This window comes from Physeter macrocephalus, chromosome 11, assembly GCF_002837175.3.
Source record: "Physeter macrocephalus isolate SW-GA chromosome 11, ASM283717v5, whole genome shotgun sequence".
NCBI lineage: Eukaryota > Metazoa > Chordata > Mammalia > Artiodactyla > Physeteridae > Physeter > Physeter macrocephalus.
In genome coordinates this window covers 145,353,283-145,379,435 of record NC_041224.1, presented here as the reverse complement: position 1 = coordinate 145,379,435, position 26,153 = coordinate 145,353,283, and the positions used below count along the sequence as shown (strand labels likewise).

The window sequence follows — 26,153 nt, the reverse complement described above, 5'->3', positions numbered from 1 at the left end:
AATAAAGGTGTCAAATTCATCTTTTTCCAAACTGTAAGGAACTGTATTTAGATGTAGAATGAGTTGGGATTATAAACTGGACCTTTGAAGTTCTTTAAAATGGCTATTCTCCTGTGCAGAATATTTCTATAGAACGTGTAACTTCTTGAGAAATGTGGATATTAACTAGAGTAAAACATAAAATCATGAAATTAAAACAAATACATTAACCACCTAATTAAAAAACTTACTGTGCGCAAATCAATGCTTGCATTAAGCTGCATGTGAAGATCTTCAATGTCATGTAATTTTGTCTCCACATCACTAGCTTCAGAAGAGTTTTCTTCTCTTTGCTTCTCAAGAACAGTCACAGCTTTAATGCTATCCATTTCTGCCTGAACTTGTTCTTGAAACATTTCACAATTAACTTTTTCATTCTGGATATGTTCAATTTGCAAATTTATAAGTAAAGGCTGTTGTAACTGAGATTTTATCTGATTTAAAACATGTAAGGAATTTTCTAGTTTGTCCTGAAAATTCTTTTCATCCATTTCTTTCGGTTGGGATTCCAGGACTATATTTTGGAGAACCTTGTGTAACTTATCATTTTCTTCTGCATACAGTTTTATTTGTAGCATTTCTTTCTCTTTGAATGAGTCATCAAAGTCCTTATTTTCACTTAATTTCCTGATTATTTCATGATACAAGCAGATGACTTTCCTGATTCTCTGATTCAAAATTTGAGCATTGAGCAGACTGCTTTCTGGTGGGGTGTTAGGCGCTGTTAGCAGTGCTTCAGCCCTTTTCTTAACTTGCAGATCCATAGCCCTCAATTTACCTAGTGATGCCTGATATTTGCCATATTCTGCCACAAATGTATCTAACTGCTTAATTTTTTCTTCAAGTTCCTTTTCTTTTTCAAGTATTTGGGTTTGTAATTGGTCAAGTTGGGACCAATCCCAATTTAGTCCTACACAGTCAAACACTTCTTTGAGTTTCAATACTTGTAGGATACCAGATCGAATACCAGTGATTTGGTCTTTAAGATGATACAACTCCTCTTTAATATCTGGATTTATTTCTGGATTTAGTAGCAGTTCATTGTGCTGTATATGGTCAACCTCCTTCTGAAGCACAGATGTTTTTTCATAAAATTCTCTATAAAAATTTATCTTGTGTTCTACTTCATTACATTTATTTTGAATGAATCTTTGTGTTCTGTTGGCTCTAGTCTTAAGATTTTTCAATTGATCATCTAGAAATAATCTTTCAAATACACTTAGATCTTTATAGATGTTTGTTTGTTCCTGAAGATGTGTTGTGATTACACTCTCAATTTCCTGCAATTCCTTCTGAGAAATGGTCAAAGTGACATACTGATGTTCTAGTTCAGCTTCTGTGGAGGTTGTTTCCATCTTGGGGATCATCAGTGTTTCATTTCCTTGAAGTGAAAGTTGAACCTTCCCTATTACCCCAACAAATTTGCTTCTTTCTTCCAATTTAAATTCTAATTGCTGTGATCTTTGAGTTGATTTTAAGACTAGCATTTGGTATTGATTCTGTAAGTCCTGTAGGAGGTTATTTAAATCACTGCTCTCATATGCTGTAAGGTTAGGAATATTATCTTTGACCTCTTCAACCAATGACTCCACAACCTGTTGCTTATCTAGAATGCCATCGTGCACCACCTTGCATTTTCTGATCTGTGAAAGAATATTGTCTGGGAGAAGGGAAATGGTAGGGACGAGTTCACCTAACAGATTTTTGACCCATAAGATAGCCTCTTTCATCTTGTACCTGGTTTCACACTTCTTGATCTGATTTTCCACCTCTATGTTTAATGGTTCCAACGCTTCTAATTGCTTCTGCAAATTATTTATTGCATCTTCTAAAATCTTCTTTTCTTTTTCTCCCCAAATCCTCTTCATCTGAAGTTCAGCTCGCCCCTTGAACACAGAAAATCTATGCTTGATAGTCTGGAGTTCAGTGGCCAAGGCAACCATGCTTTGATTCCCTTCTTCTGGAGAGTCCAGCCTTAACTGCAGACACTGCTGCTGCTGCTGCAGAGAAATTTCAAGGTCTTGGATCTTACTCATGAGAATCGTAAACTCATCATGTCCCACCACTTGCTGAGAATACTTCTTCTGGACCAGTTGTTCCATTTGCTCCCAACCATGTTCAAGTTGCTTCATCTGGCTTTCCAACAGCTTCTTATCCAGGTCAGTCAGACAGTTTGATAAATTTTCCCATTCGATTTTCAACTTGCTTAAAGAATTTTTCTCTTTTTCTATTGATGCCAGTAATTTTTTAATTTTGTCCATATAGGTTGCACTGTCCAGTGGTCCCCTAGCAAAAGAAGAAAAATGGAGCTGATTAATATTTACTATACATCAACATGAGGTTAGCTGTCATTAAAAGAAATTAATTCTGCTTTGAATTCACAGAAGAGAAGATTAGGTTGTCTGTAAGAACACTCTGTCCTTAAAATAAAAATCAGAATCTTGTTTACTGTAGCTCTCAATTAATGTGTGACAATGTAGAAAGCTTGTCTATAAAATGAGTATCATAAAAATGCAGAAGCACAGGAAGGGAGTGAAAAGTGAAGGGAGGAATGTATGTAAAAGTACTCTGTCACCTGTGAAATACTTGTACAAAGTTAGGCTAGGACTAAGTGAAATTACAACATCCAACCCCTTTGTTATCATCTTACCAACAATAATGATAAAGATATTGACTAAGAAGGTACAATCATCAGGCTAATCTTTTAAATATAAAATTGTTTCCTCAGAGGATGTCACTGAAAGTGAACCCCATTTAGGCAAAAGTATAAAACTTTTTAATAATGAGAAAATGTTTACAAGTTATGACTATATCTACAATCTTCAGCCATCATTTTCAAAGCCAAAAGGAGTACATACATGTAAGAAGAAACCATTACAATACATATATATTCCTTATGTTCCAAACTATTTAAACCAAGTATGTTAATATTAAACAATTGTATTGATAATGTTTCTGCCCCCCTCCCATAGTTTAGAATAATCTCTTGGCAAAAAAATGCTAAATTCCATAGAACTTAAACTTATTTTGCAGATATTTATAGTGTGAGTTAATAGTTTAATAAATTAATTTGTAAAATTAATATAATTTAATTGTAAAATATGAATTTTTTTTGCATGAAACCAACAGAATTTTCTTCAGTGGTTTCCATATGAAATTAATTTCCACACTGTAGTATTAAAATCATAATATTCTTTAATAGTATAAACTCTTAACACCCTGGGCCTGTCCAAGGCAGTGGAGCCTATGGTTGAATACAAAGAATGCACATCCTACATTCTTTTACTTACACTTTTAGACTTTCCTTTTCTGTCAACAAGGCTTTCATTGAGGATTCAACTGCCACGAGGTGTTCCTGAAAATCTTTAAGGAGACAGTATTGGCTTTCTTTCTTTTTCTTCAAAGTCATAAGTGCCTGAAGCAGACTGTCCAAGTGCTGCACTGAATACCTTTCACTGTGGGGAAACAAGGCACTTGTTTCTGCTTTCTTAAGATATTCAATTTGTTCTAGTGGTTCAATGGCTGCTTTCTTTGCTTCCAACTGGGTACATAATTCCTAAAAACAAGTCAAGGAAATCAATAAATATATGTTCACTCATTCACTCATTAATTAACTCATTTATTTTTTTCCCCTTTGCTCTTTCCTTTCAGTAACACATTCTATCCCAAGAAGATGTTTTAAATATTTCATTTGCACACAGAGAAACTAAGGTCCTGACATTTAAAAGATTTTTTTTTTTACTAGAGTCATGTTAAAATGTAGACTAACACTCACCATTGGTCTAATGTTAATAGCAAACTGGTCACCCTATTGTGTTAAAAGATTCTACAATGTCTAAAGAAGATTTATCTTCTTTTATTATTTACATGCATCCCCTCTCTTTCCTGTTTTAGATACATGTTTACTGCTATGTAAACTTAGCTAAAATTGTAAGGGTCATTTTAAAAAACATGGACATGTATTGGACTTTTAGATGCCTTTCCATAGCTATGTAAACACAGCTGTAAAAACAAAGGAGTATCCCATAATGCTGATAATCAGGAAAAATAAAAGGAATTTGTCAGAATCAGAAAAATACATAGGACTAAGAAAAGGAATGATGGCAAGTCAGAATCTCCAAATTTTCTTACTGAATAAGTAAGCTTTTAGGAACTTTGTGAAAGAGAAGACTAATGTTCATTAAACTCTTACACTTCTTAAATGGAAAGATTTATACAACTTACTGATTAGTACATAATTATATAGTTACCAAACTGATCATCAGGCAAAGGTTAAATAAGACTTTTCATTCTGTGAAAGCAATTTTTTGGTAATTAAAATATATTGTATTGTACTGGATAAATGATGCAATCATGTTGTCAGTATTTTTCTTGTTTCCATACCTCTATCTCTTTTAATTGTTCATTTCTTAACATAATATCTAATTCTAAAGGTTGATTTTGCAGCTCATTGACTTTCTGCTCATCTTCAGTGGTTTTCATGCTTTCTTGAACATCAAGGGAAAGTTGTTTTGACAAAACCATTTCCACAGCTGAATTCTGAAAACATAAAAAGATTAATTGCTGAATAGTCTACCTTCCAAATAAATAATTTTTATTTTTCTTGATGAAATAATTCCAGTTTCTTCTATTTACTCAGATTAAAGACTTTTCACAAGTATATCTGGCCACTACCAAAGAGGATTTTTCCATGCAATATTTAATGCTAATATTGGTATCCCAAGAAAAATGAAACTTTTTTGACAAGACAGTATAGGATCTGGCATTGCTCAGTTATATACCGAGGAATATCTACAGTCTTAAAGAAAGAAAACGGATATGGAAAAAGGAAAAGTTCCAAAGTTTATACTTAGTATTCACCATAATGCAGAGGGCTGGGCAAATAAATGAGCATTCAGTGGTACCCAGTAGTAGCTTAAAATAGTTTGTGGATAGATGAAGGAAACACCAAAATACCAAAATTTCATGATGTTAAAAATGTTATGCCTAGGGACTTCCTGGCAGTGGTTAAGATTTTGCCTTCCAATGCAGGAGGTACGGGTTAGATCCCTGGTCGGGGAACTAAGATCCCACATGCCTCGCCAAAAAAACCAAAACATAAAAAACAAACAAACAAACAAACAAAAACCCAGAAGCAATATTGTAACAAATTCAATAAAGACTTAAAAAAAAAAAAAAAGGTCCCCCCCAAAAAATTGTCCACATCAAAAAAATCTTTACAAAAAAAGAGGAATTTCCTTCTTAAAAAAAAATGTTATGCCTTAAATTACGTAAAGGCAAGAATTCCAATTCTGGGTATGGCAGAACAGGTTACATATGCGGTAATCTGATCTTTTCTGAAAGCCCTAAGAAACTGAGGTTCTCAATAGGATATACAGAGACGCCATTTCAACTCATTTATTCATTCTTTCAGCAAATATTTGTTGAGCACTTACATACAACAGGCACTTTATCAGTAATTTTAAAAGATTTCCCGTTATTTTGCTAAGGTATTAGTTTTTATTTTCAGGTTACTTTATAAGTGAAATACCATTTAATTTTGCCATATACTTTCATGTCAGTAAAAATCTTTGAGGTATCAAGTCTGTGAATAAAATGTGTCCACATCTCCAAACAAGGTAGAAATTGCTGTTTTAGTAGTAGATAGTAGATACATTACTAGATAGTAATGTAAGATGTTAACAATAGGGGAAACTGGGTAAGGGATATATGAGAACTATCTGTACTATCTTTGCAAGTTTTCTGTCAGTGTGAAACTATTCTAAAATTAGAGTTTATTTAAATAAAACAGATACTGTCTGGAGCTTCACCAATACTAACTGGCAAGAAAATTCAGCTGACCAGTGTTACTGGTTTTGAAGTATTTACTTGGCACTTAGCCCAAGTTACTTCTTCTACAAGGCTGCAAATAATAGAAATGATTTTGCAAATTTCCTCCATTTCCAATTTATTCGTGCAAACTATGGTTCAAATCTCCATGGAAGGCAGCATCTCGGGTTGGGGGGGCGGGGGAAGATCCAGGAAGGCTGTGAGACGAAAGGACAGGGGTGGTACACCACAGATTTCATTGGCCCATGGGTGCTCTATGCCATGAACTGCAATTCTATGAGGTGGATGCCTGCCTCCTTTTAATCTGATGGCTACTGTTGCTTACAGCACCCAACAAATCCACCTGTAGGGCAAGAGCTCCTGAGCTAAAAGGCATAGATACTAAACCCAGGAAAACTTTACTTCTTATCAATAATTTATTAGGAATTCAGAGCCCTGGTCTCTCTTACCTGATGGACTGGTCACTTAAGTACTAGCCACATTTATAACCTGCCATTTGTAATCTGCCTTCTGTGGTCAGGGAGAGCATCCTAAAAAAACTGAAATCACCCCATAACACCATTTGTTTACCAAATCCAAAAGCCATGTATCCACTTTGGCAGAAAATCCAACAGAATCCCTCAAACAAACATTTTAAATTTTAAAGGTAACATTCCTTTGCTCATGCCCGAGAGGTTAGAACACAGTCTTGTGCCCTGATTGGCTCCTGGAAAGATTCTTTCATATTTCATAACCAGTGATCATTTGCTCATCACCCTTAGCTATATGTTATTTTTATTTTGCAGGCTCATTTGAAACATCTTATTTTAAATTATAAGAGAATTCAAATATATTTAAAACAACAGAATATAACAGATAATCATTACCCATGACACAGATATAACTGATATAATTTTCTATATTAAAAATATAATTTAAAGCCCAGTCCTCAACCCTTTCTCATCTCTTCCTCCCTAGAACTAACCACTATTCTAAAAGCCACACATACTTGTCTTTATACTTTGACTACATGTGTTAATATACATACAGTATTGTTTTATATATTTTTAATTCTTATAAAATTGGAATCATACATGTATCATTTTACAACTTAGTTTCTTCACTCAGCGGTATGTTTTGAGGTTTATCATGGTGTCAGATATAAATCCCATTCAGTCATTTTACGTTTGAATACTGCTCTGCTATCTGAATGAACACGACTTATTTGTCTGTCAGGCTACTATGGACATTATCATTGCTTCCAACTTTTCCTATTATAGATATTAGTGTGATAAACACCCTTGTTTTAGGCCTTCTTGCACATATGTGTGAGTTTCTTTGGGACGTTTTCCTAGAACTGAAATTACTCCTTTTGATTCTCGATAGACAGTTATTGATTTGTTCCTACCAGCATGGTAAAAGAATCTGTATTTTCCCTAATCCTCTCTGGTATTTGGTACCAACAGACAATAATTTCTGCCAATACATTGGGCGTGAAGTTGACATCATTATTGTTTTATGCTCCCTGGTCATGTGAGTCTTACCTCCTGTGGATTACTTTTGCATAATCATTGACTATTTTTCATTGGGTTGGTTATAATTTCTGGTGTTCTTTTATATACTGGATACTAGTCTTTTAACCGTTTTATGTACTGCAATTAGTATCTATCAGTAGATTGTCTTTAAACTTTATATATGGTATCTTTTGTTGAATATGACTTTAATGTTTGAATGCAGTCAAATTTATCAGTCTTTTCCTGTTTGGGCTTCTGCTTTTAGGGCCTTTTTAAGAAAAAAATCTTCTATACCCTGAGATCTCAAAAATATAACGTATTTCCGTAATAATTTACATAATAATTTATTTTTATTTAGCCTGTTTAAGGTTCTCTGTACCTCTTGAAATTGAGAATTCATATTATTCTTCAATTCTGGAAAATTCCCAGCCTTTCTCTTCCTCCATTCTCTCTATTCTCTCCTTCTAGAACTCCTACCAAAATTGTGTTTGACCATCTCATTATAGCCACTGGGTCCTTAAAATCTCTTTCCTCTTTTCCATCTCTTTATAGCTCTGTGTTGGATTGTGGGTAATTTTCTAACATATTTTAGCGAACTAATTCTCTCTTCAAGCTGTATCAAGTGTGCTACTTGGCCAGAGCAATCTTAATCTCAATGACTTAAAAAACATGATTGAAGTTCCATATGGTTCTTTTTCAAATCTAACCTTTTTTCTCAAAGTATTTTATTCTCTCATTATGATTTCAAATCCATCTATCACTAACCATTTACAACGTATTACTGTATAATATCTTTCAAACTGCTGCACTGTCTCACTATCCCAGTGTATTAATTCCTCTCAATTTTAGTGATGAGGACTCTTCTGGTGGAAAGTTCCTTTGTGTTATTGATTGATTGACTGATTCATACTAACTCAGGGTTATCAGACTTTTTTTTTAAACTACATTGTGGGAATCCCTATGGCCTGATTGGTAGAACTGACCGCGCCCCCTTATGCAGATTTGTGTTTGCTTCTTCCAGGTAAGCAAGGAGATAGACAGAGGCTGATTTACATGTTAATTTCTTAACTTGAATTGCTCCACAATGCAAGTAGTATAGATTTGGACTCTAAACCTGTTTGAGATATAGGGTGGTTCTGATTTCTCATGGGAGACCTTCTTTTCCCACCCGCAGTCAGAATAAGTAGGTCCTAGTCCTTTCTCTGGGTTAGAGATTTTCTTGTTGGCCTTTCTCCCTTTCTCTTCAAGGGCCCTGTCAATTCTGGAGTATCTACTCCAATGTATGGACTCTCATGAGTCCTTATGAACTCTAAGTCCCAGGACATCTGATTCTTTCCCTTCTCCACTTCTCCTGGAATTTTTCTTAAAAAAAAAAATAAAAAAAATCTACGATCAGTATAAACTTAAGACAAAGTATAACGTAATAAGCATACATATTGAAACTCTGAGCATAAATGGAATTTTCAAAGTTAATAAATTTAAAGTAGAAAATGACGATTCTATCAAAAGCCTGGTTCTGTTATATTGCTAACTATATTTACTTTTTAAAAAACTGTTGCTTTTTTTCAACTATGTATCTTTTCTTTGAGTTTGGCCTGTTTGGAAAAGAACAGGAGGTGAGAAAGAATATCATCAATTCTCCTAAAGGGTAGGACTGTGATACTGTCATTTTTATGTCTCTTAATTCACAAAGTAAACATTTTACTTTAATATTTAAAACACTGAGCTTGTCTCTGGCTTGCGCAAACCTAGCAGCACAGTGAAGAGGTAAAGACCATGACAGCTTCACTATCCTTTTACCCATTCAGGGGCAATGGCCCCGTGGCTATAATAATTCTGTGACAGTGAGAAGCTACATCTATCACTTATAACCTGCCAACATTGGGACAGTGTCATACATACTCTAGAGGATATATTTCTTTCTTCTCTAAAGCATTCCAACATGAAGTAGTAAAAAACAATTCTAAGCATAAGCAAACATCCATCACTTTTAGAGACAAAACCGAATGGCAGATCAGGTTAATCTCGGTCAATCTCAGAGGCTGCCTCTTTCTCTTAGCGTATTGTCTAAAATGTTAACGTGACCTGTAATGCACTTGAGACTCAGCCAGCCCTGCCTACCTCCCAGGCCTCACCTCTGTCCTTCTCCCCTCCTCCTCCCCCTATGCAGTGGCCTTATTCCAGTTTCTGACTCCTCATGCTTTCTCCCCCCACAAGAGGAAATTCTACTTTCTCTGCCAAGAGTGCTCCTGACACCCAGCTCTGAGCTCTGTTATCTCCAATCCACGCTGCTGGTCTCAGGTCAAGTGCTGTTTCTTTAGAGAAGCTCTCTGAACTTCAGAGAACTACAGTTCAAGCCAGCCTCCTTTATTATAGATTATCATGGAAATGTGTTCCTTCCTTTAGTTGCTGTGATTAGCCTCTCATCAGTTAATTAGTTGATTAATGTATGTCTCCTCCTCTAGACCAGAAGCTCTATGAGAATAGAGACCACGTCTGTTTTCACTCGCCGATGAACCCTAACTGCCCGTTCAAGAAATTTTTACTGAATGGATGTATAGATGAATTCACATTAGAAAAAATAAATAAATAAGAGAATTTCATTTAGTCTTCAATTGCCAAGATTAACAATTTGTGGATTATAAAGTAGAGTTGGAAAGAAATTGAGGACCCATCAATCTAGCAGTTGTGGACCAGAGATCTGTTAGGAATGACAGGAACAGGGCTTGGTTGGGCTTAACGAGAGTAGAGAAGGTCTGAAACACACACGAGAACTGGAGTCAAATAGCATACTGGCATATTAAACCTCAATGAACAACCCACGTAACACATTCAGTAAAACTGTGAGGTAGACCACCAAGCATCAGGCTGGGTAGAGGCGCCTGGCTCTAGTCCCAGCTCTGCTAGAATGAGAACTGGGCTGATTAACATCTTCTGACATTAATTCCCTAACCTGAAACACAGGGTTAGGATAGAAATTTTCTAAGGTTTCTCAGCCTAAGATTTCAGGACTTTGGAGCGCGGTTCTCAAATGCATACAGCTTGTAGATGTTAATACCATGTATACCATGTAAGTCACTTGTCCTGTAAAGAAATAAATCTTGGATTGAGAAAAATACCTCTAGAGTAAGAAACAAGATTTGCATCCTGGCCAGAAGAGCAAAGTAATACACTTGGAAGACAGACTTGACACATGGCCCAACAACATGTTCCATTACAAATTTTTTTTTACTGACTTACTAGGATAACCAACACCAGAAATAAACATCATTTACTCCAGGACTGAAAACTCTTTCCTCCTTTTCATTCTAGTACTGACTCCCCTGAGTTTCTGGTCGCTCACCCACAGCTGGATGCCTTACATGTTTTGTATCTGTGATCATCCACCTTCCAGGATTTCTCTATGGGTGCCTTCTTAAATATTGAAATTATAAATGCTCAGAAAATGTTGAAAAGAACAAAAAATGATTCAGACATACTAAATTATACCTAATAACAAGGAAATTAAAGAGGTAATTATAGACAAACTTTTTTTCTTTTTTAAGAGCAATTATGTCATGTAGGTTGACATTTGGGAAGGACTGGGCAAAAAAGATCATTCAATACGGGTTAAGCCGTAATGTTGCTTTATGAATTTTTAGAAAAATAATAAATGAAGAATGTATCAGTTTCCCTGTGTTTCCTTTTTATCATTTCCTTTTATGGACACCTGGAATCTTAAGAGATTAGTCAGTCCTCATTTTTTATCATATCCTAATTGGTTACTTCACTTAACCTATATAGGAAGGAGGAAATGGAAGGCAGTTTTGCCTTTTCATATTTAAAAAATTTTAGAAATTCACCTCTGTGAAATTACCCAGTATGATCTTGGATCATAAGCACCCACACCCTTCAGACTGCATTTTGTAACTTATTTTGTCTCTAAGTCTGCATTAATATTCTTGATATTAAAGAAAAATTCAGCCAAAGGTCCGGATCTAAAATATCTCCTAAATTTCATCTAAAATGAAATTCTTGGCAATGGATTCAAACATATACATGCTAAAATGGCAATTTTTGAAAAGTGCAATCACACTTTCAGCAACTCTAAGACCAAATGCAATTTATTAAAGAAATAATAAAATTAAATAAAACTTCCTAAAATTTTTTTCTGGAGATGATTTTACATAATCTGATAAAAGCCCTTCTAGGCTCCAAAAAGGCACATGAAATGAGCATTAATTAGATATTTAATTAGTATTAGATTTTAAACTGTGACAATTGTATTCTCACTTCTAGCTGAATGACTAGCACAAAAGAGGTCTCAGTAAATGTTTTTAATGAATTAAATGGTTATTTTCACTGTCACAATAGTTTTTGATTAATCAGATTTATAATTCTGTAAATTGTGCTTTTACGTGCTCTATGTATTCATTATATAGAGACTCTTGCTTAAGTAATTTACACCTGCGTCTTATATTTGTCACTTTGTATTATATTTGTCTAAGCTTATTTTGATCTCTTATACCAGTTGTAGTTCAACTTTCAAACTGCTCTTATATAGAGAACAAACTTGTAGTTACCAGTGGGGAGAAGTTAGGGGGAAGGAATAGGGGATTAACAAACTATTAGGTATAAAATAAGCTACAAGGATATATTGTACAACATGGGGAATATAGCCAATATTTTATAATATCTATAAATGGAGTATAACCTTTAAAAATTGTGAATTGCTATATCATACATCTGCAATTTATATAATATGGTACAGCAACTATACTTCAATTTAAAAAAACTTAAAAAATAAAAAATTTTAATAAAATGAAAATTTAAAAAAATTTTTTTAACTGCTCTTGATCTTGGTCTAACGTTACACAGAATAAAGTAAATGCAGTCAGTACTTAGCATAGAGAAAATAAGAAGCACAGATTCAAGAAAAAAGATTCATGTTACAAAAGAGGGGAAAAAAAGGTAAAATGTTGCTAGAAATTAAAACTAGATTCCTCTAGGCCAGACCTGCAAAAATTATTTGAAGACTTAAGTCCCTCCATCTGCTCTAAAACAAATCATTCTAATGAAGTATCATAAATTATCAATAACTCATCATTCAAGATTAAGTGAAATCTTAATAAATAAAAAAATCTTATTGGGTTATGATCTTTATATAGTTTCCAATATACTCTTTTGAATTTGGAGGGTTCACAGCCAAAATTGGTCTGAGAAGCTAATCTTAAAGTTATTAAGCAAATCCCTTTAGCAATGTCATGAATTAGGATAGAAAGCACTCAGGTATTTTTCCTTTTTTACTTATCTACTGCTCTTTAAATACCGTTAAGAAAGTTTCTTTTACATGTACAGCTTCAAGAGTTTCACCACAGGGCCCTAATCCTTTAAGACATATTTCCTTAGCTCTATCTAACACTGTTTGTGGGATTTAGAAGTCTTTTCCTATAGCCAGAGAGATGCTCCATTGGCATTTAACCTTGTTTTACACATTTCTAGAAAACCCTATCTGGTTCCTCTAATCCTCCATGATTTCTGCTCTAGGAAGACAACAGAAGTGTAGGCTTTCTTCATTCCTGTGTATCATGTATTCCATAAAAAGCCGACGAGGACCCACACCTGAATGGTCTAACCTTTGCTGCTGTCCCACGGGACCCTGGATTGTGAGAGGCTGACTAACAGGTAGGCTCTTTCAAATGTAGCTTACTGGATGGCTCTTTGAGCCTTTTCCATTTCAATCTCTAACCTATGAGAAAGCACTTTAAGAGCTACAGGAAAATGTACCCATTTGGATGTTTAGAATGAAAACAAAACAACATTCTTTCTTCTCCACAGGGACAATCAGGAGCCTGAATGTTGATATTCTCACACCAAATCATCTGACAACATTTAAAAATACATTTGCAGTACAGGGTTAACATAAGAAGAAAGGCCCCTATCCTTTCAATGGTCTCTGATTTCATTATGAAATCAACCGAAAAAAAAAAAGACCCTAAAAAATAGGGCTGTTGGATTTTTTTCCTAAGAAATATGGGTAGAGCACATTTTCTTTTGCCTTTTCCAATTTGCCTTTGAGCTCCTGATCCAGGAAACTGTATCTGATTACATATCAGAGAGAATAATAAACCTAAATTGATGACTGACATTTCTAACAGATGAACAGTAATATTTCACTGCTGAAATCCTGGACAGTTTTCTAAGGGCTCTTTTGACAAGTGGGCATCATAAATAGCCAGCAGATTGAGGGTTTAATTATGAAATCAGAAGGCTTGATTCACGACCCTCTTTTCAGAGTCCAACAACACCTCTTCATTCGCAGACACGATGTCTTAGAGATGCAATCACAAGCACTTACCTTATTTATTTCCCAGTCTTCCTCCAACTTTTCCACTGCAGCTGAGTCCTCAGTGGACTTCTGTATATCAGAAGTGACCTGCTCCTCTCTGCCTGGCAGAGGAAACTTTTCTTTCTTTTCTGTTGAGCATTTTGATTTGAGAATGCTGTTGAGACAATTTTCCATCTCCTGCTTAGCAGATTCAAGTCTGTTTTCCAAATCTTTTTGTTTACACTTAAGTGATTTTATATCATCTTTAATAATCTTCTGTCCCACTGAAGATGTATTTTGCTTGATGGATTTTGCTAAAGCTAAAATCTTCTCTAATGTGCCATCTTGTAAACGGAGACTATTCTCTAGTTCCTGTGAGTGGAGAAAAGATTGTCACAAAAGTATCACTGTTCAATTGTCACAAGAGTTAATTGACTTTTGTAAATCATAGCGTGTTCTGCTTCACTAGTGGAAAGTATAAAAAACTTATCAACCCATATCACAAAGAAGGAACTTTGGGCAAAATTTAAACCAATGTAGCAGCCCAGATCAAATTCTCTAACAGATTTTATAAGATGCTAGAAATGTATAAGAAGTAACAAAGAAAATTTTCACAACCAGTTCCTGGAACATAGGAAATGGTCAACACATATTTATTGAGTATATATTTTTTCAAGATACTACATAATATACAAGTAATACTAAAATCAAACACAATCAAAACACTGAATAATAAGTGCCTACTTTGTGCAAGGCCCTAAAAAGAATAAAAGAATCATTTAGAGTGTGCCTGCATGAATCTAGTGTTAATATTTAAAATTCAGAGCAAAGTTTAAATCAATCTATCGAATGCAATATCTTAAATATATTAGAAACTCAATCAATATTTACTAAACGCATGAATGGATGAGGCTAATTTGAGACCTCTACATGCAAAAGGAATTTGATAAACTATAGCAGCTGCTGATGTTACTACTGAAATAGCATAAGCCTTAAAGTTACTAGGTGAACTATATAATATTTATTAGTCACTGTTCTAATGGACTATACAATAAATATTCATTCATTGATCTAACAAACAGCAAGTATTATGATAGGTTTTGAAATTACATAGATGAGTAAAACACAGTCCCTTCACAATCCTATAGTCTAGTGAGAAAGACAAAGAAATAAACAGATAATTGTAACAGAATATGGAAAGATGTATGCTAACAAATATGTACAGGTCACTGAAACATTTTAGCTGGAAGAAGGGAGTTCCAGACTGCATTTTGGATAGACCCGAGGGGGCCATGGGATAGCTGCACCGGAGAGGGTGATACTGCAGGCAGGGAGCCCATTCAGACGTCTAATGCAGGGATCTGTGAGATGAGGGTCTGCTCTAATGCAGCAGTAATGGGGGTAACAGTGGAGGGACAAATTGTTGAGATAATCCAGAGATGAAAGAGACAGCACTTGATGTCTGTCTAGATTGGGGAGTCTGGGAAAGGATAACCAGGTTTCTGACTCAGCAGCCTAGAGAGATGGTGTAGATACCCACAGAATCAGAGAAGAAGCAGGCTCATTGGTAGGGAGCTGGGGTATGGAGAAAGGGAAGGAGATGATGAGTTATTTTCTGGACATGCTGAACCACAAATAACTATGAGACACCCAAGGAGAGATGTCTAGTGGGGTCAGAAGACCCAAGTTGTAGACCCACTCTGTCATTTAACCTGGGTGACCTTGTAAGTTCCTCACCTCTCTGGAACTCAGCTCATCATGTATAAAATGAGGAGTCTTGGGACTTCCCTGGTGGTGCAGTGGTTAAGATTTCATGCTCCCAATGCAGGGGGCTGGAGTTCGATCCCTGGTCAGGGAACTAGATCCCACATGCATGCCACAACTAAGGAGCCTGCGAGCCATGACTAAGGAGCCCACCTGCTGCAACTAAGACCCAGTGCAACCAAATAAATAAATAAGTATTTTTATTTTTATTTTTATTTTTTTTTTTTTTTTGTGTGTGGTATGCGGGCCTCCCTCCGCTGCGGCCTCTCCCGTGAGGGGGCCCGGGTTTGATCCCTGGTCAGGGAACTAAATCCCACATGCATGCTGCAACTAGGAGTTCTCATGCCACGACTAAGGAGCCCACCTGCTGCAACTAAGACCCAGTGCAACCAAATAAGTATTTTTAAAAAGATGTGTTTTTAAAAAAAAAATGAGGAGTCTGAACTTGACGGCTTCTGAGATTCCTTCTAGCTATAGCAGAAGGCTATATTTTAATTTTTCAACAGGAGCCTGAGCTCCTCAGAGTGAGGCTCGTGTCTTGCATTTTTCTCAGTATCCAAGGCACCCAAACAGTGCCTTGGACATGATGAGCCCTCAACATTTGTCAAATTATCACTGTTAAAAGGGAGGTAGCCTTGTCACAATGTCAAGCTGTTCTGCTTGCTTGATTCCCAGGTTCCTAAAAAGAAGAGATAAGAAATTCCCAAGCTCATGCCAGCAGTGCTGCCCTGAGACTCACCCCATGCAATCTCCAGTCAAATAACTGTGAAAGAAGCAGCTAAGAAAATGGGCTCCCCTGCATCGGCAGGCGGGCGCGCAACCACTGCGCCACCAGGGAAGCCCATAAATAAGTATTTTTAAAAAGATGTGTTTTTAAAAAAAAAAATGAGGAGTCTGAACTTGACGGCTTCTGAGATTCCTTCTAGCTATAGCAGAAGGCTATATTTTAATTTTTCAACAGGAGCCTGAGCTCCTCAGAGTGAGGCTCGTGTCTTGCATTTTTCTCAGTATCCAAGGCACCCAAACAGTGCCTTGGACATGATGAGCCCTCAACATTTGTCAAATTATCACTGTTAAAAGGGAGGTAGCCTTGTCACAATGTCAAGCTGTTCTGCTTGCTTGATTCCCAGGTTCCTAAAAAGAAGAGATAAGAAATTCCCAAGCTCATGCCAGCAGTGCTGCCCTGAGACTCACCCCATGCAATCTCCAGTCAAATAACTGTGAAAGAAGCAGCTAAGAAAATGCTTTACTCTGTTTTCTTCTAGAGGACACCAATTGGGCCTGTTTATGTTGGCCGTGCAAACAGTGAGCATCCAAGGAATGTGTTTTGAGAATGTGGGTAAAGAGCTGCAATCCTTACTGTGTAAGGAGAGGGGTTGTTGAAGTGAGGCTGAGAATTTTAAAAGCCCTACATCTGCAGAGACCTCTAAGGTAGTCCATGAGTATGAAAATTAATAAGGTGAAAATTATACAACTCCCATCCACCCATGATGAAGAATGCAAAATTGAATCATTTCTCCCTAGGTCTTATTGCATTCGTTGTATCCTTTGAATACCCAGTATCTCCTGGAATCACTGTGCTGTCTCTAAAACAAAGATCTCCATGAGCTATAGACTGCTCATGGGTGGAATTGTCTCTGAGGGTCTAGAGCACAGAGTACTGTTCAACTCAAATTATAAATAGATTTGCTCACTAAAGAAGAACATTTCCACTTTTTATGACTGGTCAGGACTTTATCCAATAGTCATCTGAATAGCATTTTCAGCATTTGAATTTTTTTTTTTTATTTCTTTTCTTTCACCATTTGAATTTTTGATCAAAGACCCTGATTTGTCAAGTTGTAATTAATATTGATTTCTTTAAAATGTCTATCATGTCTGGACATTGTTTAATACCTGCAGTTTCTGCATTTTTTCCTCAACTGCTATTTGATCCACAGGCTTATCAGAAAAACCGACAAATTCCTTGGAGATATAGTCCAATGCAGTATTTAGGTCTGTGATGCAAACCTGGTATGAGTCGTGTTCTTGAACATGACCTTCCAATTTTTGCACAGAATCCTAAAAATAAAACATTGACAATGCATGCATTAGGTCCCTGAATTATCCCACTCAGAAAATAATTAAATGGTTCATAAACATTTGTTTTATGAGGTTTCATCTTGAAAACGGAATATGGCCATAAATCATCCAGAGTTCTTAAGTAAAGTTTTTAGCGTTGAGATATTTATTTGTTTCCCCCATGTTTCTTTGCCTTCATTTCACTCCCAAAAACAATTTGTCAAGAGGTTTACAAAATGAAATGACTACAAATTATATCATCAAATCACAAACACCCATAACAAAGCAGTTCCCTTAATTATCCTTCTTACTACAAGCAAGTACCCACTCTTGGAAATGAGACTATGTGAAATCAACCTAACCTCAGATTCCTTTCCTAAGACTCAAACTCCAAAATTGTGTGTTAGGAAAAAGTAATCCTAACTCAAGAGCAAAACCACCTTCAGGTTCTCTCCCTGGAATAAGAAAATAAGGTGACCTCACCTGATCAGAAAAGAACAGCAATTATTAAACTAAATAACTTACAGCCAAGTGGGTATAAGCAAGATTATACCCACACAACTCCTGCTATCTGTATAAGCAAGATTTCTTATCCAGGTAATCCTTATATTGAATCTGGCTTTCAGTATGCAAAGAATTATAAACAATTCTTTTAAGAGAATAATATGCCTCATGACAAGATGACATTTTACCTCTTAATTCTTTTATTGCAGATCATGTGGAAAGACTCAAGGGAGAAACCTGATAAGGCTTATACAGAATAAGGGATATAACTATTATAATAGATGATAGATGGATGGATATGTGAATGGATGGACGGAGGAATGCAAGCATGGATGAATGGACAGATAGATGGATGCTGCATGGACAACTTTGACACTGTTTCCTACATAAAGATGCCTAAACATATCTTAATCCTTCCTACCCCTTATGAGGGGAACTTTGATGAGAGGAAACAACACTGTTATCAAATAATACACACTGGATTTCTCTAGCAAAACTGACCAAATTGATTGCTCCATCTTGAGTAGTTAGCATTTGTATCTAAAACTGATAAATTTTTAAAAACTTTTGACTTACCAAAAGAACAAAACAATGGTCCTATATACAAATATTACATAATTATGCATAATTAAGACAATCATTTAAAATTTTATTTTGACCATTTCACCTGTAGTTGTTGAAGAAGACTTTCATGTAGATGCTTTATTTCCAGCCATGGCTCTTCACTAAAGTTGGGATTTTTAGTGCACTCTAAGAGGTAATTTCCTTGAGATTTTAACTCCTCTAGTAAGGAAGTCAAATCTTGTGCTTTCTGGAGGAATTTCTTATAAATTTTTAATTGAGCTTTCTTCTCCTGCAAACCATGTTGCAGAGCAAAGCCCACTTCTTGTTTCTTTTTTAGTTCTGTGAGCATTAATCTCAGATCCTCTTTACTTTGCAAATACTTCTCGCCTTCTAGTAGAAGCTTTTCTTGATGGCTAAATTTAACAAAGTATTTTACAAATGAAATGATACATCAAAATCTTATAATACAACATGCATTATTATAAAAAGCATTAAAATAACACTACTATACATTATTCCCAGGGACTTCTTTGGCATTATAACATTCTAAATAGCAATAAGTTTAGCTCAGAAATCAAGATTAAAATTAGTTGTAGGGCTTCCCTGGTGGCGCAGTGGTTGAGAATCTGCCTGCCGATGCAGGGGACACGGGTCCGTGCCCTGAACCGGGAAGATCCCAAATGCCGCAGAGCGGCTTGGCCCGTGAGCCATGGCCGCTGAGCCTGTGCGTCCAGAGCCTGTGCTCCGCAATGGGAGAGGCCACAACAGTGAGAGGCCCGCGTACCACAAAAAAAAAAAAAAAAAAAAAAAAAAATTATTTGTAGTATTACTTTAAAAAAGTATTGTTTTTTTGTCACATAATTTGATCTGAGAACAAATATTTAATAATTTAGATTTCAAACTATTCGTTTCTATTGTTTAAATATAATTATAATATTCCATGTTTTTCTTTTTCATATAAGTAAAATAAATAAGTATTCAGTATATTGGCCAACTAACTAGTTTATGTTTTCTACAGCTTAAATTTGTTTTGATCTGTTTTTCTTAGAAAAATATAAAATTTACATTTCCACCAAATATTAAATGTATCATTTAAGACATGATATGAATTAAGAATTTTCACCAGAATTATGCCCATTACATTCAGACAACGTTTATCAATGTTTACACATTTAAGAATCTCTTAGCATATATATTTAAAAGCATGAATTATCCTGCAGTAATACCAGGAAGATACTGAGGTTGTCTGGGGAAAGGGGGTTTAGGTACAGAAGGGGAGTGTTGAAGGTGGAATGAGGTTGACAATGTTAATTTGTTACCAAGAGCCCCATGGGTTGATGCACCAGCCAAAGTAAACACTGCCACCCAGTTATGACAGCATGTTTCATATCTGATGCAGAGGACTATTCTTCTTCGCTTCTGCCTCAACATTGTGATTGCCCCTGATATTACTTTCTCTCCAACAGATATATTATATCCACATCCAGAAGGCAGACAAAACATACTTGTTATGGCTTCATTGTGCAATGAAAAACCATGAAAGTGGTGAAGGCATGCCCTTTACCTTAGATATGTGTTGGCTAAGTGGAGTGTGTTGTCCCACTGGTTCTTGATATCAGTAAGGGTCTTTGGAACCATCGGAGCCTTGATGCTCTCAGCCTGACTCACGACGGTCTGTATTTTAGCGTCCCCTTCAGGCTTTAGTAAAATGATTTCCTAAATCAAATAAAAAAGATCTTAAAATCTCATTCATACCACCCAGGGATATTTCATATGATATGTTTTTATTTATAAACATTATTCAGAGATTCTAACTGCAGAGTAGATTTCAAAATTACCCTTTCATTTTTATATATTCCCCAAATACAAAGACATCCTTCACGTTGTATAGAACTGGTTCTCAGTAAGCATTTGTCACATTGGTCTGATTGCATTCCTACTCTTCTCTTGATTCTCAATTGCCCTCAAAGAAATTACAGGCCAAAATATCCCTGGCAAATCCTCCTTCCAATCTGCACCAATATTTATAAATAAAGACTTCGGGTAACAACCTGAACAAGACACTTCTATACATCCAAGATTGGGTTTACGGCTTCCCACAGGAAAATGCAGAGTGCCTCAAGCCAACTACTGTTTCTCCACCACAACGTAATTAATTCTCATTCCCTGCAATTTTATTTTCCTCTTTTGCTCCAAACAATCAAGTTCCTCCCTTCTTGGAAACACTACTCCAGATTCACCTTCCCTGGAAAACCTTTCAGATATAATCCCAAATGATCCTGATTACTTCAGTATGCCAAACTAACCCTTACGGCTTGACCGCATCATCCTCTGCACCCGGTATCTGATAAACTAAGAACCACACAAGCCACTCAGTATCTAATATCCTTTAGGAATCACACACATCCACTCTGAAGACGAGTTCCTCTCCAGCCCTCACCTTGACATTGCCGATGCCTCTGATGTACTGACATACATTCTTTTAACATCCTAGCAAATTTCCACCTGCTGCAGCTCTAATTTATAGTTTTTATTTCATTCATTTCTCCTGCACTCAGTGAAGATGGACAATAACTGGACATTGCTCCCACAAAGAGAGGATATACTTTCTCCCTTCTATATGCATTAAAATAATTTTAGATCCATCATAGCCTTTCTCTTTTGCAAGCTCAGTCATCTGAATTCCTTCAACCAATCTGCAGTGATCCTATTTTCCATTAAAAAACAAATCTTTGCAGTTTTCCTCTAAATCTTTTCAAAATTAGAGTTCACTCTGACCTCCGAAATAGTTTCCACAGTTATACCTTTATTTTTTGGATTCTTTCCTCAAGTGGCATTTTGCCTTCAGATGAATTCAAAACCATCAGGGACTCTTTAATCCCTGTTATCCAACGAATTACATCATGTGCAAGATCATTAAAGCTCTGGTCCTTGGCAGGAGGTAACTTATCCCCTTCGTCAATTTCACATAATTGTCCCAATAATGTCTGGTATCTATTGATCAGATGTGTTGATTCCGTTACTATTTCTTCTTCCTCAGTAATCCCATAATCCTTCACAGAGTTGTTCAACTGAGCCATAGATTCAAATTGTTCCCTGTAAATTCCAAATATCACTGAAAGTTTATAGGAGCCACGACACCACTTGAGAAACCATATTCCCCAGAAATACATTTCATGCAAGATCAGCTATACCTCTTTCTAGCTAGAGCTTGGCAAAATAGCTCAGTTTTCTCTCTTGTTCCTTCCATTTCTTTCCATTTCTCTTCTTGATTAGTCAACCACTTACTCAGGTTTCTGTGGTCATTCTGGAGTCTAAAACAATATCACACACATTGGAATATAAAATCAGAAAAAAGTGTTTATCTGAAGAGAAGGTTGGCACAAATCTTGTGAGCCAACCAGGTTTTTTACTACATTTTTTTGGTTTCTTTAGAGAAAATTTAATTTGTAACATTAAAATCTGAATAATAATAACATGTATTATAGTGGAATTCTAATGAGCCATACATATACATCATAAAGAACAGGAAACAAACAAACAGAAAATATTTTTGGACTCCCCCCTGAACCTTGGCCATAATTTGAGGAACTCTCCAAACTTCTATATTCCTAGAGCCAAACTTGGGTTTGAAACTACATATTTTATTTTTGAAATTTGTGTGTACAGGTATCCTACTGCTAGCTGTACTGAGGCAGAGTACGTATGAAGATATCATTAGCAATCATGCTATTAGACATCACCTTTATTTCCTACCTCAGTAGCTGCTGCAAGCACTCATCAAGCTCCTTTGCTCGTGCCTGGCATATGGACTCCATTTTTTCTAATTCAATTTCCTGACTTACGATCCAACTGTTAAGCTTCTTAACAGGTGCTTTGGGCAGATGCTTTTTCACATGATTCAGTACAGTTCCCACCTGCTGTATTTCACTGCCTCTTCCTTCAAGAGTCAAGAAATCCTTAAGAAAGACAAAAAGTCAATTATATCCTATGGGCAAGTCTCAGTATGGTCCCTGCCACCCCAGTGACACTTTCCCAAGATGGTACATAGACATGCCATCTTCATAACATCCTATATAAAAGAAGTTGCTATGGAGAGGTGGCTAAGTGCAATAGCGAATGATCAAAAGACAATTTATATTGGTTCTAGAATGTGTGTGTACATTTGCATTTGCATCTGACTTTCTGGGAATCACATCAAGCAAAATGATGCCACCATGTGGGTCACTGGGAGTTAGACCGGGAAAGCCACATTTTCCTATCCTGGCTCTGCTCAGCTTCTCCTAAATACTTGCTCCTTTCTGGCACTCAATAGGTAAGACTAAACAGCCTATTCTCTATTTAACTTTGTCCAAATCAGAATTTTATTTCAATGTTTGTGTTTCAAGGTTTGAGCATCAATTGTTGAGACCCATGCAATGGGCAAAGTTTAAAAAAAAAGTTGGAACTATAATTTAAAAGCAGAGAATAAAGGTGATTTTGTCAATAAAGAATAGTATCATCAAAGCAAGGATTTAAACTGGGAACATTTAATGCCACTGATAAGTCTGAGAGCATAACTTATCATCAAAGCCTGAAGTACTTGATAATCTACCATAAAGTGATCAAGAATTAAAGGTGCCATATGCATTTGAAATGCCCACATTATTGCCTCTTATTTCAGGCTATCTTCCCCTCCACTCCCATCAGCAGTGTATTAAAGTTGAACTACAATTTTTAAAAGAAATATGGCTGGGAAAAAAACTTTTTAAAAAGTCAAGCATGGGGCTTCCCTGGTGGCGCAGTGGTTGCGCGTCCGCCTGCCGATGCAGGGGAACCGGGTTCGCGCCCCGGTCTGGGAGGATCCCACATGCCGCGGAGCGGCTGGGCCCGTGAGCCATGGCCGCTGGGCCTGCGCGTCCGGAGCCTGTGCTCCGCAACGGGAGAGGCCGCAACATAGGGAGGCCCGCATACCACAAAAAAAAAAAAAAAAAAAAAAAGTCAAGCAATCTCTTATAGAAAGTAAAGGGGTTTCAAAGTCCAAATTAGGTAAAGCCTTTTTTTTAAAATCAAATATGATTTTAACACAACTGAATTCACCAGCAAACATTAAGTTAAACAGCATCTTAGAATAGTTGTGAAAGCAGGACCTTTTTAAGTCACTTACACCCTTACCCAGTAAACACAGAGTGTTAAAAATACTGGGCTGGCCAAAAAGTTAGTTCGGGGTTTCCGTAGATGTTACGGAAAATCCCAAACGAACTTTTTGGCCAACCCAGTATTTGGGGAAAGGCCAGGTTTTTTTGGAAATATTATCTCTATGTAGGGAAATTACTAAGTCAAAATAATTATTGTCCTATCTACTTATATATAGTTCTATCTCCAGCATTTTAATTTTGATAAATTTTGATTGAAATTTAAATGCATCTTCTTACAGAAAGTTTTTGTAGTTTTTGTTCCACACTCTTTTTTGTTTCTGATGGTTCAAAACACTCCTTAAGGTTCGTTTTAACGTTGCCAAACCAGTCATTAAAGTTCTTGCACTGATCTGGAGAAAGAAAACAAAAGAAGCTATATTCATTCAAGGAAGATGTCACAAACCTTGTTAAAGTAAAATATTTTGAAACTTGCTTCCCATGCCATGGGTACGAGTCACTGTAAAGTTATAATAAACTAAAATCTAATTTTGAGGGTTAAGGGAGCCGACGTGATAACTGTGGCATATTTTCTACACCAAACCTCCTTTCCAAGCATACAGGACACCCAGAGACACCTGCAGGGGCAGCCTGCTCACAGGCATGTCCCCAGACTGACCACAGGGAGCAGGTCAAACACGAGGACCCTCGTGACTCTCCTCCATGAGAAAAAGATCTGGTACTTGAACAAAAGAGATGTTACTCACGATAGGCATAGATCAGTGAGTGTTTGCTCCTAAAAGATTTATCTGAATATTATTTCCTTAAATAGAGTGTGTGCAACCATCTCTAAGTGAAGCTTAGATTAATTAGATTAATTAGCCTTTGTGCTCACAGTACTTATTCATACCTCAAGATTCCCAGAGGCACAGTAAGAGAAACATTGCACTCACCATTCAGTAACTTAGAGAAGTGATCTTGCAAAACACTTTTTTTGGTATTAAATAAATCACTGACACTTTCATATTGCTTTTTTAATTCAGAGAGTTCAGGAGTCAGACAACCTATTTGATTCTCAAGTAATATCATACTGTGTTTCTGCTGTAGAATTTGCTGTTGAATCTCCTAAATACATAAACAAACAAACAACACTGAAGTCTTAAAAATGGGCTCAATCTACACAAAACATATTAGGTATCCATTGTTTCTATAAAAATCTAGATGATTTTTTATTGGGTAGACCTGCTTTCTCTTAGCTAGTAAATGTATAATGCAATGCAATTTAATATCAAGTAATGACTGTCCACAAGCAATTCAAAGGTGAAACAGTTAAATATACACAAATTGTTTTTCTGAGTTTTTCCCCCAGACTTTCATTTTTTTATACTAACTATTTTTATAACAATTATTAACCTCAAGAGGACAAGACCATCAGAAACAAGTGTGAAAATAAATCTGAACCACAGAAGAGAAGTAGCTGGGAAGTACCTCCAGTTTAGTAAAGATCTCCAAGCTGTCAGAAGGAGACAGGGCATTTAAGAGGGACTCAGTCATTCCAATCTGGGTCTTAGCCTGGTCGAGATCCTCCCTTAACTCAGCTGTGCTGCCACCGAGTGCACTGCAGTTGGATTCTCCTGTTAAACGCATTTTCACATGTTCTATCTTGTTCAAAATAGAGGACTCCATGACCTGAAATTGTGAAACATATGACGTACTGTAATGGACTCGATTTAACTAGATTATAAGACAACCGCACTGCTGAAGAATGAGTTGAAACTTCGTTTCATTTCAACGTGAAATAACTTCTCCCTTTCTGATTCTTCCTTGTTCTACATCACTGATACAATTCAAACATTGCCTTTAACGAAAAACAGTAACGTGAAAAACTGAAATTGACATTCTTATTATTTTCTAAGAGACTAACTGAATCTTCCCCTTAAAACAAGTTTTATTTAGCATACCAGTTGAGGTGCTATCTCATGGTGCTTATTGGAAAACATATTAAAACATATAGAAAAAAAATTAAATAGCCAGCATTTATTAAGTGTTTATTACGTACACAACATCATGGTAAACACTTTATATACAAAATACAGGCTTAAGAAGGATAAGCAACTTGCCCAAGATCACAAAGTTGGCTGACAGCAGAGCCAGGCCCTCCCCCAGAAAGTCTGACTCCAGAGCTTATATTCAGGCACTTTGCACTTTGATTTAAATAAAAGTCGAACAAATCTCTTCATTCAATAGAAAATCACACTTGGGGCAATCTCCCTGTTACTCCATCTAGCAACTAATAAACTTGGAATCTCTTGAGCCATTCTCCTTCCTATGCCCAAGACACTTAAGAGGAAACCCTTGTTACTTTACATGGAAGCAAGGTAACATCTCCGCCTCTGCACAAGAGGCCTGTGAAATAAATGAAATGAGAATAAGAGAATGCAAAAAATTATTCATTCTAAAATGGGACAAATATAATAA

General features: G+C 36.2%; 1 protein-coding gene across 8 annotated transcripts in view; it reads right to left on the bottom strand.

Annotated features, from left to right (window-relative positions):
* The window catches only part of SYNE2 (spectrin repeat containing nuclear envelope protein 2), a 326,063-nt gene that overhangs the window by 147,959 nt on the left and 151,951 nt on the right, over window positions 1-26,153 (bottom strand). For all 8 annotated transcript variants that reach the window (XM_024133495.2, XM_024133470.2, XM_024133489.2 and 5 more), the window contains exons 36-48: window positions 25,164-25,364; window positions 24,629-24,800; window positions 23,976-24,088; window positions 22,318-22,520; window positions 21,756-21,875; window positions 21,366-21,657; window positions 20,126-20,277; window positions 18,665-18,974; window positions 17,329-17,493; window positions 13,699-14,040; window positions 4,423-4,578; window positions 3,330-3,595; window positions 231-2,325 (exon numbers count right to left, since the gene is read on the bottom strand). In XM_024133495.2, coding sequence (XP_023989263.1) covers window positions 231-2,325; window positions 3,330-3,595; window positions 4,423-4,578; window positions 13,699-14,040; window positions 17,329-17,493; window positions 18,665-18,974; window positions 20,126-20,277; window positions 21,366-21,657; window positions 21,756-21,875; window positions 22,318-22,520; window positions 23,976-24,088; window positions 24,629-24,800; window positions 25,164-25,364 — 4,587 coding nt within the window. The remainder of the gene's footprint in view (window positions 1-230; window positions 2,326-3,329; window positions 3,596-4,422; window positions 4,579-13,698; window positions 14,041-17,328; window positions 17,494-18,664; window positions 18,975-20,125; window positions 20,278-21,365; window positions 21,658-21,755; window positions 21,876-22,317; window positions 22,521-23,975; window positions 24,089-24,628; window positions 24,801-25,163; window positions 25,365-26,153) is intronic.